The sequence below is a fragment of the Oryzias latipes genome, chromosome 14 (genome assembly GCF_002234675.1).
Source record: "Oryzias latipes chromosome 14, ASM223467v1".
Lineage (NCBI taxonomy): Eukaryota > Metazoa > Chordata > Actinopteri > Beloniformes > Adrianichthyidae > Oryzias > Oryzias latipes.
Genome location: NC_019872.2, coordinates 20,575,531 through 20,593,575, shown reverse-complemented (window position 1 = coordinate 20,593,575; position 18,045 = coordinate 20,575,531). Strand labels below are relative to the sequence as shown.

The 18,045-nt window shown below is 44.2% G+C and overlaps 1 protein-coding gene across 9 annotated transcripts in view; it reads right to left on the bottom strand.

The window, feature by feature from the left end:
- Nucleotides 1-411: 411 nt before the first annotated feature.
- The window catches only part of mtmr4 (myotubularin related protein 4), a 44,228-nt gene continuing 26,594 nt past the window's right edge, over nt 412-18,045 (bottom strand). For 6 of the 9 annotated variants that reach the window (XM_023962308.1, XM_023962311.1, XM_023962310.1 and 3 more), the window contains 17 exons: nt 16,722-16,838; nt 15,785-15,814; nt 13,857-13,939; nt 12,014-12,180; nt 11,828-11,924; nt 10,333-10,446; nt 10,053-10,243; nt 8,883-9,011; nt 8,519-8,630; nt 8,022-8,217; nt 7,754-7,939; nt 6,632-6,802; nt 6,358-6,512; nt 3,702-5,046; nt 3,479-3,589; nt 3,303-3,391; nt 412-1,798 (listed from right to left, as the gene is read on the bottom strand). In XM_023962308.1, coding sequence (XP_023818076.1) covers nt 1,621-1,798; nt 3,303-3,391; nt 3,479-3,589; nt 3,702-5,046; nt 6,358-6,512; nt 6,632-6,802; nt 7,754-7,939; nt 8,022-8,217; nt 8,519-8,630; nt 8,883-9,011; nt 10,053-10,243; nt 10,333-10,446; nt 11,828-11,924; nt 12,014-12,180; nt 13,857-13,939; nt 15,785-15,814; nt 16,722-16,838 — 3,471 coding nt within the window. In that variant the 3' untranslated portion in view covers nt 412-1,620. The remainder of the gene's footprint in view (nt 1,799-3,302; nt 3,392-3,478; nt 3,590-3,701; nt 5,047-6,357; nt 6,513-6,631; nt 6,803-7,753; nt 7,940-8,021; nt 8,218-8,518; nt 8,631-8,882; nt 9,012-10,052; nt 10,244-10,332; nt 10,447-11,827; nt 11,925-12,013; nt 12,181-13,856; nt 13,940-15,784; nt 15,815-16,721; nt 16,839-18,045) is intronic. The other 3 variants (XM_020709036.2, XM_020709037.2, XM_020709034.2) reach the window with 1 other exon arrangement.

Below are 18,045 nucleotides of genomic sequence, written 5' to 3'. Positions count from 1 at the left end.
ACCCAGTCAAATGAAAATTTAATGTGCTTGTGGCATTTTTCCCCATGGAGGAAATAAAGAAAATTAAGCTTAAAATTGTGTTTGTGCATTTCTTTATTCAAATCGTTGTGAATCAGGAGCAGAAAAAGTTTCCTGACAGCCACAAGCTCCCTGCTCCACTCCATTCTGATACATCCTATTGTAGACGACTAGCTGCATGTACGGGTTTTTGCTAAAAATGGCATAATCATAATAAAAATACCATTTAGAAATACTTTAAAAGAGATCAAAAAATCATCAAAGTGGGACTTTAAGTTTATCATCACCTAATTTTTGCATATTATTATGAACATAAAGTGTTTGATACATTTTTGTTTTGATGTAAGATGCAAAAAAACGTTGACAAAAAGTTGCAGAAAAAAAGACACAAAAGATCATCGATAGATTTTAATTCAAACAATTGGATTTCACTTTTACAGTGTATTTCTTTTCGACAATTATTCATTAAGTGATGGGGTTTTTTTAGCCACCGCTACGGATCCGAGAACTATGTATGTTACACGTCTGAGCCCCTCGTGAAGGATTTTGCACTTCACTGTGCAAAAAAAAAAAAAAAACCAGACACCTCAAATATTAGCTGGATAGAAAAAAACCCAAAGGTTTGCTAATTTAGTTTAGATCCCATCGTTCTAAAACCATAAGTTTAGTTTAGGTTGTTTATAATAAGCAGCTAAGGATTTGCTTCATTAAACACACATGTGGCCAATTAGAAACCCGCCGTGTCCACGAGGAAGAAGGCGGCTTTTCAGAGTAGACTGAAGGAAATATGGCACTCTTTAGTCTCCAGGAACAAGTAGACCCAAACTGTTTGAAGACTGCCTCTGAACTGGCCTGAGGAGGACCGTAAGGATCAGTCTGTGCAGTCTGGGGGGTCCTCAGTCACATCAAGCTTTGCATGAACCGTTCAATGGCTTCACAGATTCCTTCCATCACGCGCCGCAACATGAGCGCGCTGGAGAAGAGCGCCGGTAAGGACAGAACCACATTGAATCTCAGTACACAGAATTTCCAGAACACGCCGCAGCAAATGAACATTGATACGACCCACTGAATGCACGTGAACACAGAGTGAATCCAGTTACATTCAGGCTCAAAAACAAGACAAAGTAAACAGCAGATTTCTCCCTTTAGCTCAAGTTTGGTCTCAGATTCCCTCAAATACACGACGGATATTAGTGCACAAAAATACAAAATTAGACTTTAAATACTGTAGCAGCAATCCTTTAGAAGTCCAAGCCTCCAGGTGCATGTGAAGGCTTTAGAGTCCCCGACTCACGGTGGGCGTAGATTGTCCTCTGAAGTGCGAGATGGCGTCTGTCAGGAGGTGTTTGGGGGGGGCGGAGCTGCGCGGGGGGAGCAGGACACTGCAGCACTTAGCCTGAAAAGGTCTTTGAACACGAGGGTTTTGTTCTGCAGGAAGCAACCCCCCCCCCATCAATAGTAACGGGCCTCCAGCTCATCTTCCAGTCCCCGTTTCCACATCCAGCCTTTCGAATCCTCATAAGTGCAGCCAAACGACAGCAGGCTTGAACAGCGAGCAGGGCTCCCCGCGGGTCAGAGGCAGGTCAGTCTGCGCTCCTTTCAGCTGGACGCCGTGGCGATGGCCTTCTTCAGCTGCTGGCTGCGGATCTCGCGGGTGCGGGACTCCAGCAGCAGGTCGTGGCAGCTGTTGCACACCAGAACCGGGTCGTAGAGCTGCTGGTCAGGGATGGGCAGCCTCAGGTGGCAACAGTCTTTACAGAACACGTTCCCACAGTTCCTGGAAAGGCAGCACAGGCCACGCCCACCGTCAGTGTCAACAAATTAGCACCTACACCACTTCAGAACATGGGAGGAAAATTCTTAGCCAAAAATAAATCTGATTATTCCGAATCACCATCTCATTGCTGCCTCAGGGGATCAAACCAGAATACTAAAATCAAATATGTAATCTCAATCACATCACACTAATGTCTGCTATGTTACAAGTTACCCACCCATCCAACATCTACAGCCTTTTCCTCTTAGTGCATTATGTTAGGGTTTGGGTTTTTCACCATTTTTTTCCCCACCAAACGTCAAATTAATTTTTTTTGTCACTTTTTGTTTTTTTATACATTGAACATATACAAATAGAATGAATAAAAAATAATCAAACCTGAAGTTATGACTAAAGTGTTCATAACCCTTTAAAATGATCTACAGTGTACAATGCTATCACCACAAATATGTGTTTCATGGAGTTTCTTTCCATACTAACACAATAAGACGCATATCCAAAGTGGATGGAAACTGGTTCTAGGTTAGAATATCTCGGTCCGACTCTGTTAAAACTGTGTGTTTAACATGTTCTTGTAGTATTTCTCTGATGGTGAAGGACATATATAAGGAAAATTACAGTATTTTTGGGCACAAGTCATTTTTTGGCAGTTTGGCTGTGGGTGCAAAAATAAATAGCAACAACCACTAGAGGGCACTGTAGGTGTGTCAGTGTTTGCTACTGACAGCAAGGCTGAAGAAGAAGCTGCGCTCAGTAGAAGATGAAGAATTTAACGGATTCAGTGATTTTTAGTGATAAAAAGTGTTGAGTTGAGTTGTAGGATGTTCTTTATGGTTATCTGAATATGTTTCACAAAGCTAAATAAGCATCAATGTGTTACAGTAATGAAGCAGGCAGACATTCAGTCTATTATTGGCATCTATGATTTGCCTTTCAAGATGAAATGTCTTCTCTTGGTCCCGTATTTTTGGGGATGCAAATTTCTGCCGCTCTGCAGAAACTATGTGCTAAAGAACAACACAGGTTTTTTTTGATTTTGCCTAAAAACAGCAGAATCATATTTACAATACCACTGGAAACGTTTTAACAATAGATTAGAAGATGATCAAGAGCCACTTTAATGAAATAAGAGAAAACAAAGGTGTAAATTAGTGCAACTGTGCTGGAGTGGCAATTTTCTATTTTGATGTGGTTCATTAAAATATTTTAAAACAAAAAAGGAACTCAGCCTTAGTCTTTAAAGGACAAAAAGAGGAATAATAGAAATCTACACTAAAAGTAAACTAGCAACTGTCAGAAAGGAGCAGCAGCTTCTATTCTAAAAATAGGCAAACAGAACATTCTTTTTCTGTTTCTAGGCCAACTGTCTGCTGCTGAGACTTCACCCTAAAGCCCTGATTTATGCTGTCTGTGCGAACTGTGCTTATGTTTGTCATCTTTCTGCAGGTTTGTCTGCGGCTGCTGATGTTTCCGTGAGGCCGTCATTACAGGGAAAAGGGTTCACCTGCAGTGATGACGCCGCTTAGCCATCCAGAACTCAGAGTCGCAGCTGAAGCAGTGGGAAGCCATGTGGTCGGGGACCCACCTGGTGACCTGCACAGACACACACACACACACACACACACACATCAGGATGCGCCCCAAACAGAGGCAGTGGCTTAGTGGGGGGGGGTTGCTGACCTCTGCATCTTTGCGCTCCACTCGGTCCCAGCTTCCCTCAGACAGACGGTCCTCGCTGTGGGTGGACAGGGAGTCCTCCTCGTTGCTGTTGTCCGACTCCCGCAGACACGTCTGATCACCAGCAGAGAGCAGCAGAGTGACTGACTGACTGACTGACCACTTCCCGTCTAAAGCAGCTTCACTGAGGAAACATGCTCATCATTACAGAAGGAAGGATACTCACGATGTCATCCTCGTAGTCGATGTCCGGCTCTGAGGGGGGGGTTCCGTACTGTTTGCTCTCCAGCCTCATCTGCAGCTGCCTCACCTGCTGCCGTAGCACCTCCACTTCCTGTTTGTACCCCGCCTCGATCTGCCGCAGCCGCTGCTGCACGGCGTCCAGCGGCACCGGCAGCCCGTCGTCATCCAGGTAGGCTGGCGCTTGTGGGGGAGGAGGGGAGCTCGAGGCTGAAAAAAAGGAGGCCAGCTGGAACTGGTGGGCTGCTAGTGAGTAGCTGTTTAAGGTAGCCATGGCGGGTACGCAAAGGCCGTTGTAGCTCCTGGCAGCAGAGGGCCACCCCACCTGCACAGGGCTGCTGGGACAGCAGAGCGCCTCCCTGCGCGAGCACTGAGACCCGCCCCCCACAGTCAAGCCGTGCGCATGCAGGAGTTTGGTGGCGAGCCGGCGGGACTGGTAGGTGTTGGGCTGCAGTGCCCGGCTCACTCCGGGGTGACTGCAGGCGGACTGGACCAGACCGTGGACACTGTCCCAGTGGGATCCCAGGAGGGACAGCTCTGACAGCGGGTTCTGACAGAGCAGGGGGCGGGCCGACAGCTGGGCGCTGTCCCCCCCTTTGCCTTTCATCGGCTCCTCCGTCTGTCTGTGGGGGTAAACTTGAGTCTGTGGTTTGGGCGGCTCCTCCTGTGGAAGACCTGAGGCTGTGGAAGGTAGGGTGGGGGGTGGGGGAGTGGGAGGGGCTTCTGCTTCCCCAGTGACAGTCTCAGTGGAGTCCTCCATGGGGAGAGGGGTTGGCTGCTTCACAGCAGAGTCAGCAACAGCATTTGCATCTGAGTGTCCGTTGAGCAGCAGGGTGGGGGTATTGGCTGCTGGGTGGGCGTTCTTGCAGGGGAGAGGTAAGCATGGCTCTGAGTCCAGAGTGGGGGGCACAGCGCCGTCAGCAGTCCTGCAGGGGCTCTCAGCCTCCAGAGGTGGAGGGAGTGGAAGGTCGGTGACGTGAGCTAAAGCTTGGTGGAGGACAGGAGTGGAGCAGGAGGTGTGCGAGTCCCGACTGACGGAGGGGAGGGGTGGAGAGGGCAGTGGCTGTGTGGTGAGACAAGGCTCCGCCCGTCCGTCTTCAGGGTCCTCTGCCCACGGGACAACCACGGCAGTCTGGGTGGGACTCGGATGGTCAGACTGATCTTCCTCTGGGTCATCAGAGCCGTGCGCAGACAAGGCCGACGAGGCCTCGGCTGCACCGCGGTCCTCCTGGCAGTGTTTGTTCAGATTAGGGTCACTTGATGTACGAGTCAGGGGCGTGCCGTTCTCGAAGGCAGACAATAGGTTGTCCATGGAGCGTGTTTTAGGAAGCCTGGATAACAGGGATGAACACAAAAACAGGAAATGTATAAATACCCTTTACTAGGGGTGTAACAAGTAATTGATTAACCAATAAATCAATTTCTATTCAAAGCAGATCAATCTGTCGGAGTCAGAGAAGAATTGACTGATATCATTAAAAAATAGTTTTAAAACTGATAATCAAATCGATACAGGAAAATACCATACGGACTGAGGCATTGTAAGTTTGATTTACTGTAAAAATGACCAAGTGCATCACAGCAGACAACAAACATGTGATGTCAGCAAAAACTGATCAGTCCATCATTCCAGTCCAATGAGTGGAAACACTTTGAATTCAGCAAAGTCATGTGACCACACAGTGTGCTAGAAATAATGTTCCCTTTGGATTCTTTAATGCGGTAAAACAAAATGTGAATGGATTTGACATTTTTTCTTGCTTACTTGTTTGTTTGTACAGATTTAATTTACTTTTGATTATTTTAAAGGAAATACAAGAAATCTGGAAAACTGCACTGTTCAGTATTCAGGTATTTCTCTGAGTCACACTGGTTGAAGTTTTGGCTAAAGATGTCCTGGATCCATTTTAGGCCAGTGAATTGGATCGAATCAGATCATTCAAAATGAACCCAAATAGAAAGTTGTTAAAATAAATATAATACATACATGTTATACCCCTACCACTCACATGTGCAGTAATAATATCGATTCTCAATTGTGGGCACTAGAGGGCAGTCTGAGTCTTCAGAAATCTCAGCCTGAAGTCCCACTCTGATCATATAAAGGTTTTCCAGTGGTCTTTTAATTATGATTATGCGATTTTTAGCCAAAAATCAATAAACTTTTGTTGTTTTCTAGGACATAGTTTCTGAAAGTGGCGATTCAACACTAACCTACTCCCCGGGCGAGTAAAAAATGATCTATATATAATGTATTAATCTGAAAATGGAAAGTGCATCAGAATGGAGCAGTACTGGAGTTTGTGGCCTGCTGACTATATTTTCTACATCAAAAATACGCTCTTTTTCAACAGTATTTTTTTGTCTGCTTCTGATTCACAAAAATTGAAATAAAGAAATTCTCAAACACAAATTTTAGTTTTATTTTCTTCATATTTGTCCTCAATCGTCATAAAATTGCAATAAGAGCATGTTAAAAATACTAAAGAACATCATTTTCATCAGAGTGGTCTTTAAGCAGCTACTGTGATTTCGCTAAAGGCCTACAAAAATAACTTTGGAAACAGCCTGTTGTATTTTGACAAACCAAAAACTGCCGACACAGATGATCGGCGACACAGCCATGCCCTCTGCAGACATACCTGTCCAGCGAGCGGGAGGTGAGTTCCTCTCCTGCGATGCACGGGGGGAGGTAGAGCTCCACAGACTCATCCACAGCCGTGCAGGGGGAGGAGGTGGGCAGGTACACAGCTGTCCACAGCTGTAGTGCCCGAGTGTGGCAGACAGGCTGCAGCACCTGACAGATGAACAGAGACGCGGACGACTTCAGGAGAAATCAACAATTCTGAGCATTCAAGCTGGAAATCACAGCCTGCCGTTTGTTGTAAAATGGGGGGGGTGGGAGGGTGGGGGTACCGTGTCATGGCTGGGGATGTAGAGGAAGTTCTGGAAGTTCTTGTTTCCGGTGCGCAGCAGGGACCACACAGAGCAGGTGCGCTTATAGATGTTCTTGGCCTCCCTCTCGCGGGCGTTGTTGCACAGAAAGGTGCCATAGAGACAGGAGTAGGTGTGCTGCACCAGCTTGACCTAAACCGCACAAAGATAAGACGCGTCAAGTCAGGCTGTTTCAAAAATTCATCTGCTGTTTACCAATCACAGCAGATGAACCGCAACAACGTGGTGCAGCGGTAGGGCAGTTGACCCATGATCGTAATATTGCAGGTTCGATTCCCGCCTTGCACACCCCCTGTGTCGAAGTATTCTTGGTAAAGACACTGAACCCCACCTTGCCTCTGGTGGTAGGCTGGCGCCATTGTTCGGCAGCGGAGTGTGAATGTGTGTGTGACTGGGTGAATGGGTCTGGGACTGTAAAGCGCTGTAAAGGGCCTTGTAGGTAGAAAAGCGCTATACAAGTATACGCCATGTAAACTGCTTTTTTTTTTTTAAAACTACATTTTTGTTTTATAGCAGGGGCTGGCAAACCTTTTGATCCGTGGGCCACCAAAGGTTCTAAAAAATGGACAGAAGCGCCGAATGAAGAGCAGATGGTGGAGTGTTTTGGTAATCCACCTCTTAAAAGACAGAAATGACAGGCAATCTGGATGAAAACATGCTTTAATTTGGATTGGAAATAGATATATATATATATTAAAAAAAAACATTGGAGTTTTTATTCAAAATTGTGGCTTTTATTCTCATTTTAGTGCCAATTGGATTTCTCGGGTGATGTCTCTCAGGGAAAAAAAAACGCAAACTTGGATAAATGCTGTGTCTTCGTGTGGTATTGGAATGATAGGAAAAATGACTGTTTGACTGGGAAAACACAATAACATCAGAAAAACAACAAATCTACCAACAGCACATGAATGCAGGATAACTTCTTGCATCCAAACAAAACATTAACAAGGATTACCAATATAATGTACTTCAGGGTATATATTGCCCCCGGGCCATAGTTTGCCCACCTCTGGTTTAGAGTATTCCTAAAAACGTCTGCTGAGGTCGTTTCTCAAAGGCAGGGCCTGGAAAAGCACTCACCAGGAAGGCCTCGTTGTACTCAAACAGGCAGGGGAACTGTTTGAGCAGCTGGTGGACACAGTCCAGCCACTGCAGGAAGACAGGACACTGCTCGCTCACATCATCCGCGCTCTCCTGGTGGCCACAGCGGTCCCCGAACTTATGACCAAAGTCCAACCACTCTGTCTCCACCAGCACCTGGAAACCCTGAGAACATTCACGGGGCTCTGATGATTCTGTAAAAAAAACACAAAAAAACCCCCAAAACCCTCAAACCAGGCGTGCTTACCTCTAAAGTTCTGTAATACGGGTCCAGCAGAATCTTGGCTAGGGCTACTATCTGCGGTGTGCGGTCCCACCCGTCTGAACAATGAACCAGGACGGGTCGACCTTCCCGCTCCATGGCTGAACACACCAGAGTGGATGCCTTCAACATGACAGACAGGTGCTGCAGCCAGCGGGTGCTCTCGAGTGCAGACAGCCAGCTGCAAACACAGGAAGGTCTGTTACACAACTACACAGCAAGAACAGGTACCTGCAAACCAAACCTGGAGCTACGCCTCTGGATTTTCGGGCACATTCTCACAAGTTATGTTATACAGAGCACACAGTCAACCGAAACACAAACAGAAAGGCCGGACAGCACAGACACGGCTGCAGCTGGCTGCCCCAGCAGGAGCGGTACAGCTCCACTGCAGCGTTCACCGTTCCTGTAGCCATTAGAACAGGGGGAGGTGGGGGGGGGGGGGGGGGTTGCAGAGAGAAAGGTCGGACGGATCAACTTACTTTCCCGGATCCGGGATCTGACAACAGACTGTCCTCAGAGCCTGGAAGCTGTTTCGGATGGCGTGGATGTTGGCCATTCCCATAAACATGACCTCGCAGTTTGGATAGTACTCTGAACACAAACAGAAAATTCAGAAATAGGTCACAGGACATAAACACCGACCCAGATAGTACTTTCTACAAATTCTGAAAAGCCTGAAAGATGCAGCATTTCAGGTTCCACGAAAAAGAATGATTATACCAGAACAAAGACATTCTGATGGTCTATTATCTCATTCAGTTGCTGACAGAGTCACAGATCCGCTAACAAACAATGACACTCCTGAGTATGGAAACATTCTGTGAAATGTTTGATGTGACAAACCTTCACATTCACAGCCCCCACCCTTGGCCCTGTTGGCCACAGCAGCCGTGTAGGAGCGGGCGTCCAGGATCAGCAGTTTGTGGGGGACGGTGTTCTCGTCACAGCCAGAGCCTCCAGTCAGCGAGGAGTCTGAGGAGAAGAAGCAGGAGACACTTCAGTTAGTCCACCTGCTGACGAGATGAAGGGACTGGTGATGAGAGGGAAGCAGGAGGACATCCCAGGGGGTGTTTACGAAACCTGAAAGCATCTTTAAACCCACTTACAACTCCACATGTGCTTCAGATGACACTGCAGGCCTTCTCTAAACCAAAAGTAGAAGCTCCATTGAAACTGAAGCTTTGTCTCGGATGAATTCAGCTTTCCTTTTGACAAACTGCTAATTTAAAAAAATAAGAAAAACAAGTTGTTTGTGCTCGAGCTGCACTCTCAGCTGCTACAATTGTTTTCCTTTGGTTTTATTTAAAGAGTACAACAAGAGAAAAACATCAAAATGTGGGGTTAAACTTCAAAAATAAACTGATTTTTGGTGCAGCTTCATGAACTTTTCAAAAGTATTTTTCTGCAGGAAATTTACTAACAGACAAAATGTTCTAACAGTACAACACTCATTAAAGCCTTTACAGACCCACTCCGATGAAAATTGTGTTTTTAACATGTTCCTTTGGCTGTTTGTCTGATGATGGAGGACAAATATAAAGAAAATAAAGCTAAAACTTGCATTTTTGGATATTTTTTTTTATTCAAATCATGAAGAATCAGGGGCAGCTCTCAGCAACGAGATGGGAAGAGGGGCGGCGTTGCCGGAGTCCCGGACACAACTTAGAGGTGAATTTCTGATGAATTCCTGCAGAAACTGTCTTAGAAAACAACATGATCGGAGTGGGTCTTTAATTTAAAGTTTCTGGAACATATTCTAAAAAGTTTTGATTTTAAGTTGCGGACTTGAACACCAGTCCAGACTGTTAAGGCTATTTCCATACTGATCTGAGCAGAGGAGAAACAGAGAAGACTACAGAACTGAAGGTCACCTTTAACCATCACCTTCCGAAAAAAGTTTAGGTTCAATGGAAAACATTCAAAAAGATATCATACACAAAAACTCTTTATCTGTCCGGCCTCCCCTCTTGCAGCAATGAGACTGTGCACTCAGAAAATGATCAGCAGCTTTACCAAAATCACTGTCGGAGGAGTCGGGAGCTTCTCCTCGTTGCCGGTTCGCCAGTGGCGCTTTGGCTCCAGAGTCCATTTGACAAGCTTTAGCGATGGACGTCACCAGGTATTCATCGTCTGTGTTCCTCCAGCCCCACCAGCTGATCTCAGGCTGGCTGCAACGGGCAATCACTGCTCCATTCTTCTGATGCCTGGGACACAAATTAGATGAAATGAGATCATTAGCAAGCTACAGACAAAACTGGCTGCTTTACCTTGACCAGCGTGTCAGCAAACCCACCTGTAGACCACCACAGGGATCCTCTTCCACGACCTGAAAGAAGCCACACTCTCCAGCTCCTTATCGGTGATCCATATTGGAACCAGAAGCTTCTGAGGATAACTGGAACACAACCTGCAGAAGGAACGAGAGGTGAGACATTTTTTCATGACTTCCTCCTGCAGCAATAATTCAGAACAAATCTCAGTGTGCCTCCATCCGTCTCTGCTCTCCTATCTCCCCTGATCTCAATTCCTGCCCACCTGCCGAGAGTCTGTGGAGGGAGAGATCAGACTGCCGTGCACGTCTGTGCGTGCGAGAGCAAACAAAGTGAAAGAGTGTGCTGAGTCACGGTCCGCAGCATGTTGCAGCTTGTTTAATTATCCTGTAGTCCTGGGTGTCTGTCTCCTTCAGCAGGATGAGCTCTCACAGCCCCCCTCTCCAAAAACACTGACCTTTTTTTGTGCAGCCTTATGTGTTCAGACAGCAAAGGACATGGTGATGTACAGGTTCAATCTGTTTCAAAAGGTTTTTTCTGCAGTTCGTGTCAAAGTGAAAGATGAAATGCTATCGACTGTTTTACCAGTTCAATGGAAGGGATTCTGCATTGTCATGCTCCTTTGTGGGGTTTTCAGATGCTGTGTTTGAGTTTGTTTGTGGTTATAAACACAGTTTCACAAAGTAATGTTGATCTGAAAGGTCAGATAAAAGGTCAACAGGATCACACAATGCAGATTTCCTGATTTAACTGGATCCTACTGTTGTTTACATCCCACCCTGGAGTTCGGACTGTACTTGAACTGCAGCTGCTGTCTTCACTCAGACAGACGGATGTCAGTTCAAATTCATAGGCTATGTTCAAGTAACGTTCGCATCGCCCTCAGGAACGGACGCTTAAGCAACCACTTTCAATGAAAAGTCTAAGGGCTTCACATACATGCGTTGTTATGAGAGTTTCTACGACTGCTTTTGGGGCTGTAGGTCCAGAATGGCCAATGAACATGTGATTAAAGTTAAACCAGAACTTTGACCAATCAGGGACTTAGATTTAGTGGTGACCTATGGATGGCGTCCCCTTTAATTCACGGCAGTGCCAACCATTTGAAAATTGATCAAGGAGGAGAATTAATAATTGCAGTTTGTGCCAGGCTGGAATTCTATGACACCAAGTCTTTCATAAATCAGAATAGAGCTGCAAAAGAAAAAGCCTGGAGCGAGATTGACACCATTTTAACATTTCTGCCAACTGTAGGTGGCAGAAATGCGCTAGTATAAAGTAGAAAAGGAAGAAAATGAAGGAGAAGTAGCCCCTCCCTGCTTGTCTAGTGTGAATGCACCTTCAAGAACCTACAGGATCATCCTCTTGTAAGCTGTTACACCATGACGACAGCGATTCAATTAAAAAGTTTATTAAAGCGTCTTTGTGTGCCATTTAAAGCGCTATACAAATAAAGTTTATTATTATTAAATCAAAAAGCTCAGAAAAAAAGCCTCAATGGGAAAACCTGAGACATACTTGTAGTTGCTGTTGATGTCTGACACTCTCCAAACATTCTGCGTATCAAAGCCCATCCTCTTCACCTCCATCTCCATTCGGTGGCGCACGTGGTCCCCTGCACATAAACAAAAAGTACAGCGGGAGTGTCAGTGCAAAAAGAGATCTGAAAGCGGACTCTCTCCTCAGAGCTGACAGTTTGTCCACCTGGGCGACACAGATGAACGTGCTGGTCTTCATCATCTGCGCTGCCTCCGAGGCACCAGGCGTGATAGGCCAGGGCGAACAGGTCCTCCAGCCGCGATGGGTGGGCGATGGCTTGGTTCAGCCGCTTCGCCCATTCCTGACACTGCTTAAAGGTTGCAAAGTGGCATCTGTGGAGCAGAAGGTTTAAAAATGCACCTGTAAAGCTCAGGTGACTGATGATGCACTGAAGGGGCGGGGCCTGTTACAAAGATCTGAAAACTACTAAGTTTGAGATGGTAATTTCATTAAAATTCATGTTTAACAGTGAAAAAAATTATTGTAGTTTTTATAGTAAAAAATAGTTTTACATCAAGTCCAAATAGTCCATCTAGCAGTTTGACAGCTTCTGTGTCCTGATCTTCAAGACAATTTTTACGGTAGTTATTTTCTTCTGCTTTTGGCTGAGAAAAGCCTAATATGTCATTTGTTAAGCACTTGCTTTCCTGTCATCAGCAGCAGCAGAGTATTTCCCTCACCAGACCCCTAAACATTTGTGATGTACCTCTTTCATTTAGGGCACAAAATAACAACTCTTATTATGTTATTCCCTGACTTTCGATGTCATAAGTCCGTCTGTCCTTATTCTCAGCCCCTGCATCCTCTGTGCTGCATCAACGCACAGACGCACGATGAACAGAAGAGACAAGGAACTGAAGCGATGTAGCAGACTCGCTCTGAGGTAAACAGAAGTGCTTCTATGTGGTAAAGCAAAAAAAAAAACATTTTTGTAATGGTTAGATTCTTCTTTTGAAGGACGAGCTCCACCTCCTGCCATCTGCTGTTCAAGGTTAATGTTTCAGGCTGGGGGGGGGAGGGTTGGACCGACTCTGAAGATTGTTTGATCCTGTTATTGCAAAGACTTGTGGGGTTCACAAGAGTAGCTAGTTATTTAATGCAACTTGTGTTCCAGTTTTGTTAAGTTTAACAAACACTGACCAACCTCGACTCTCGTTTCTGAGCAAACCAGTCCCCCCACCCCCCACTGTTTACAGACAGGGCGTGTCTGGCTTTAGGTCAGAGGCTGTGCATACCACAATAAAAAGACACTCCATGCTGTGCTGCACCAAAGAGCTGACACGCTTGATTTTAAGCCAAACAGCGGCAGGCGCTGCAAGTACAGGTCCAAACATTAGCTTTAAATGAAGCATCAGCCATAAAACTATTAGAATCCCCTCTGTTAATCAAAGAAAAAGCCACAATGGTCACTGAAATGCTGACATTTAATTAAATTACTGATAAGACTGACATTTTACTGAAAGCAATACATAAAAAGTATAACCTATGGTCATAATTTGACACGTGTCCTCCAATCAGAATCCCAGGACTCTTCAAACCTGAAATCAGTCAGTTTGTTTACAGTCTACAGTTTGTACCACTCTGAACATGGAACACAGACAGAGAAATAGACTTTGGAGATTTGCTGCGTCTTGAATATGTGCAGGTTCATTAAAATAGGCCTATCAAGGCATTCTGGAGCCAAATGAGCTGCTTACTATCAGAGAGTTTGGTCTGCTGCAGGTCATTGATCTAACAATAATGACCCCAAAAAATAAGCTAAAATCTCTGACAGCAAAACATTAGACTGATCTAAAACGTCAAAACTTTTTACAAAAACACAAAAAGTTAATGATATTTTGTCAAGGCCTGTTTGATTAGTTTGTTTTTATTATATTCTATTATACTATATTACCATAATTCTAGGTTGAATTTCACAATAAAAAATTGCTAAATAATGCAGAACTACAAAAGGCAGCTGTGATGCTTTCTGGAGTAGCACAGTGCAGAAAAAAGCCGGTTTTCTTACCGGACAACCTTCGAATCTTTGCAGATGATGTGCAGCTGGAACATGTCTCTGCTCTCCACGCCCTCTATGAGCCTGAGAGGCACCTGCAGGGGGAGACAAAGAGCGTGTGCGTCAGCCTGATGTCCCGCTGTGGAAGCAAACAGCACATCTGCAGAGAAGAAACCACCCTCTGGTCCAGAAGAGACTCGCTGCAGAGGTTTTCATTCACTTCCAATTCCACCCCAAAAAACCTTTATAAAAAAGCAATGTGTGCGTGTTGCAAAGATAAAAAGTTATTTAACATTGTGTTAACTTTAGGTCACCCCATATAACTGCTACTTTAAATAAATTATTATCGAATTAAACTCATGAGTTCAAGCCGTTCTCTGACAGTGTTTTTCAACCAGTGTGCCGTGGGAGATGGTCAGGTGTGCCATGGGAAATTGCCCTCATTCACTGATGTAAAAACATTTACCATCTCCAGGATATCAGCCCTGTGTTCATCCAAACAGGCCCTGATAAAACACTGAGTAGTAAGGAATATGAAAGATCATAAATACCTAAAAAATACATACAAAAAATACAGAAAAATACCTTTTTCTTGTGTTTATTTGATTCTATTAAAGACATTTTGATAAGAATGACGGTACCGCGATTTAGCCGCAGCTTCAGCTGTTTTTGGAAAAGTCCCTCCCCTTCAACTGTCTCCACCAATCATTCTTGGAGGCTTAATCATACGTCATCAGTCTGACCAATCAGAAGTGGTTAAAGTCTTCACTTCCTTGTTCCGGTTTTAGCTCATTAAGTCCCTCAGCTCCAACAAAAATACCAGCTAAAGCTCGTCTTTAGCGGTGTAGCTTTCTGTTGAATCCGCTGTCAGACCGTGGAACAATTGAACAATGAAGCTCAGAGAGTCTGCGATCGGTGGCAGTTTCGCACTACATCTCCCATGATGCATCGGGTTAAAGTGACAGTGTCTCAGCGAACAATGAGTCTTCCCTGTTTAATGTCTTGAACCCACAACGAAGACACACCAAACAGTTTTTCCATCTTCTTGATGAAATCAGAGGTCAACAGTTTAGTTCTCCTTCAAGGTTTGTGTTTATGAACAGCCAAACATCCCAGAGTTTGGTCCAAGTATTCTTTCTAACTGAAACACTTTTCTAATAACGTCTGGATTTTTTTATACGTCAAACTTAGAAGAAGTTATAACATTTAAGAAACAGGATTAAGGTGAGGTGGCCAGACACAATTAAACTAAATTCAAACAATTTAATCATCTAAAAAGAAATAAAACATTTTTGTTAACCATTTCAAAGACTTCATTTTTGATTAGGACCAGAGAAAAACTAAAAAACTTCAACATGTTCACTTTTTTGTGTAGCTACAGAAAACAAATATAATGTTAGTCTTTTTGAGTAAAATCTATCAAACATATTGTGATCATTTAATTTTTCAAAAATTACAGTTACCTTTGCACTAACATTGAAAAAAACTATAAAAAATAACTAAATCACAATTTAGAAAGAATATATTTGTTTATTTGTGAGGTTACATAAAATTCCAAGTTAATAAACTGAAGGGTAAAACAACTACCAGGGTAAAATATTAAATAATTTAGTTGAATATTATTATTGAAAACTAGCTTTACTTTAATTACAACTCTTAGACAAAACAGCTGCAACTTTCAGCCTTTTCAGCCGCATTTATCACAAAAATACATGTGAGATTGTGGAGGGACTGTACATCAATACAGACTATGGAGTTTCTCCTTTTATAATTTTTGGATGCTGGTGTGCCGCGGGATTTTTGTCAAGGATAAAGTGTGCCTTGCCTCAAAAAAGGTTGAAAAACACTGCTCCATGCTTTGTCATCGAGTGCAGTGCAGAATAAGCTCTGCTGCTGTCTAGACTGTAGCAGAGGGTGGTGTTTTATCACACGGTACTCACAGAGATGTCTGTGTCCACACCTGCCAAGGTCTAAAACACAGTGACACCATCGAGCACACGGAGAGAAAGAAAGGGAGGAGGAAACACAAGACAGGGGGAAATGAAAACAACTATTAAAACCAAAAAAAAAAAAATAGAAAAGGAAAATGAAGAGTTATAAGAAAAAAAAATCAAAACGTTTGCAGGACGAATGACACCAGTGGAATAGAATTTCAGGACAAACAAAATGCATGGAGAGAAAGACATACAAGGTGAGAGCAAAGGGTAAGAAAACTTGAAATATGGACTGATGCAAAAGGTGTGGGTGAAAGGTTGCAGCCTGCTGTAAGTCGTGCACTTTGTCTGAGTGGTGTCAGAGTAGGAGTCAAGCTCATTTTGGATTTAGCTAATAACCCAGTTAGGGATTAGAGGGATCTGAACTCATGGGTTACTTTTTAAAACTCTTTCATTGTTTTAGAAAGTCTTTCTGGAAAAGATGACCAGGCATCAAGGAGGAGGAGGTATTTTGCTGCCAGTGAATGCAAACAATTGACCCGTTTGTGTTTGAGGGAATCCTGACGTCAGCAGGAGCGGCTCATTGGACCTCAGCGCCAGCACAGGCCGAGCCGTGGAGCCTGGATGTCACATTTAAACCTCTACTGTCTGCTGCTCCTGAACAGCCCTGTGTGCTGGAGTGCAGCTACAACCACTTCACTGGGGAGGCCAAGTCATTTATTTGTAGGTTTATTTGCCTCATTAGTGCAGTTATAGATTTGTAAAGTTGAAGTGGGGGAAAGGAAAAAAAGCTCATGTTCGTCCAAAATAAACACTGAATCCTCCTCTCAACCGCTATTGGTCTTCGCAGTGGCGTGGTACCCTGCACACACACACACATATGGGCACGCACGCACACACCATTTACTAAAGCAGAAATGATCATTTCTCTGCCAGCACTCACATTGACGACGGATTCCTTGAACTTGATGTGAAATCTGTAGTTAGAAATGGCGATGATGGCTTCATTGGCATGACCAAGATACTCGACCCCCTCCCCCTGAAGAACTGGGAATGGCACCTGCAGAGATGAAAACCAAAAGAAACGTTTGAAGACCCACTCTCATGAAAAATCCTGTTCCAGAGTTTAATATGTTTTTGTGGCAATTTTTTCATGATGGAGGACACATGTAAAGAAATCATGCTTAAAATTACAAGTTCCCTGCTCTGCTCCATTCTGATGCATCCACTTTTAGCCGACTGGATCCACGTACGTCTTTATTTTCCTTGTCCGAGTTGGCATCTGGATCTAAACAGTAGGGTTAGATAGCTCCAACATTCTCACCATTTTGATGCACCACTAATGTTAGGTTGGGGGTGTGAGGGGCTATAAGGTAGTGTGTTTTTGTGGCAATTTTTTCATGATGGAGGACACATGTAAAGAAATCATGCTTAAAATTACAAGTTCCCTGCTCTGCTCCATTCTGATGCATCCACTTTTAGCCGACTGGATCCACGTACGTCTTTATTTTCCTTGTCCGAGTTGGCATCTGGATCTAAACAGTAGGGTTAGATAGCTCCAACATTCTCACCATTTTGATGCACCACTAATGTTAGGTTGGGGGTGTGAGGGGCTATAAGGTAGTGGGAGAGAGTGGAAACAAAGGGTTGGGGAAGGCTCACTCTGCACCAACAGTCCTGGCAACAACTTGGAGCTAAATTTTTAATGAACTCCTGCCGCTCTGCAGAAACAATGTTCTAGAAAATAACTTAAAAATTTCGTTTAAAAACGGCATAATCATAATGAAAAGACCACTGGGAACACTTTTAGAATAGATCAAAAGATGATTAAAGTTGAGATGTTCTCCTGATATTCACCAAAACTTGGACGTAGGGGTGTGAAAATAACCACATCACCATGGTAATGAGGTCATCACAACATAACTGCACGTATATTTTTTTGAAAGTTTTTTTTTCTTGGGAAGTTCTGCATATGGTGCATGATTGGAACTATAATAAACACATTAAACACATTCATCTTTGCTGATAATTTACTTTTTCTGCTGGTCCTGTGTTCAGACTTCAAGGGTTTCTGGGGGAAACGTTTTATCTCCTTCAGTCCCTGCGCCGCGCCTCTCATTCACTCTACGCCGCACACGCTCCCTCTTCTTACACACAAGCGTGCGTTTTCAGCAGCACATACACATCCTCATTCTACAACAGAAGTTTCCCTCTCGCCAGAAAATACGACAAATTTACTGCGTTCTAATTATTCATTTCCATTACAA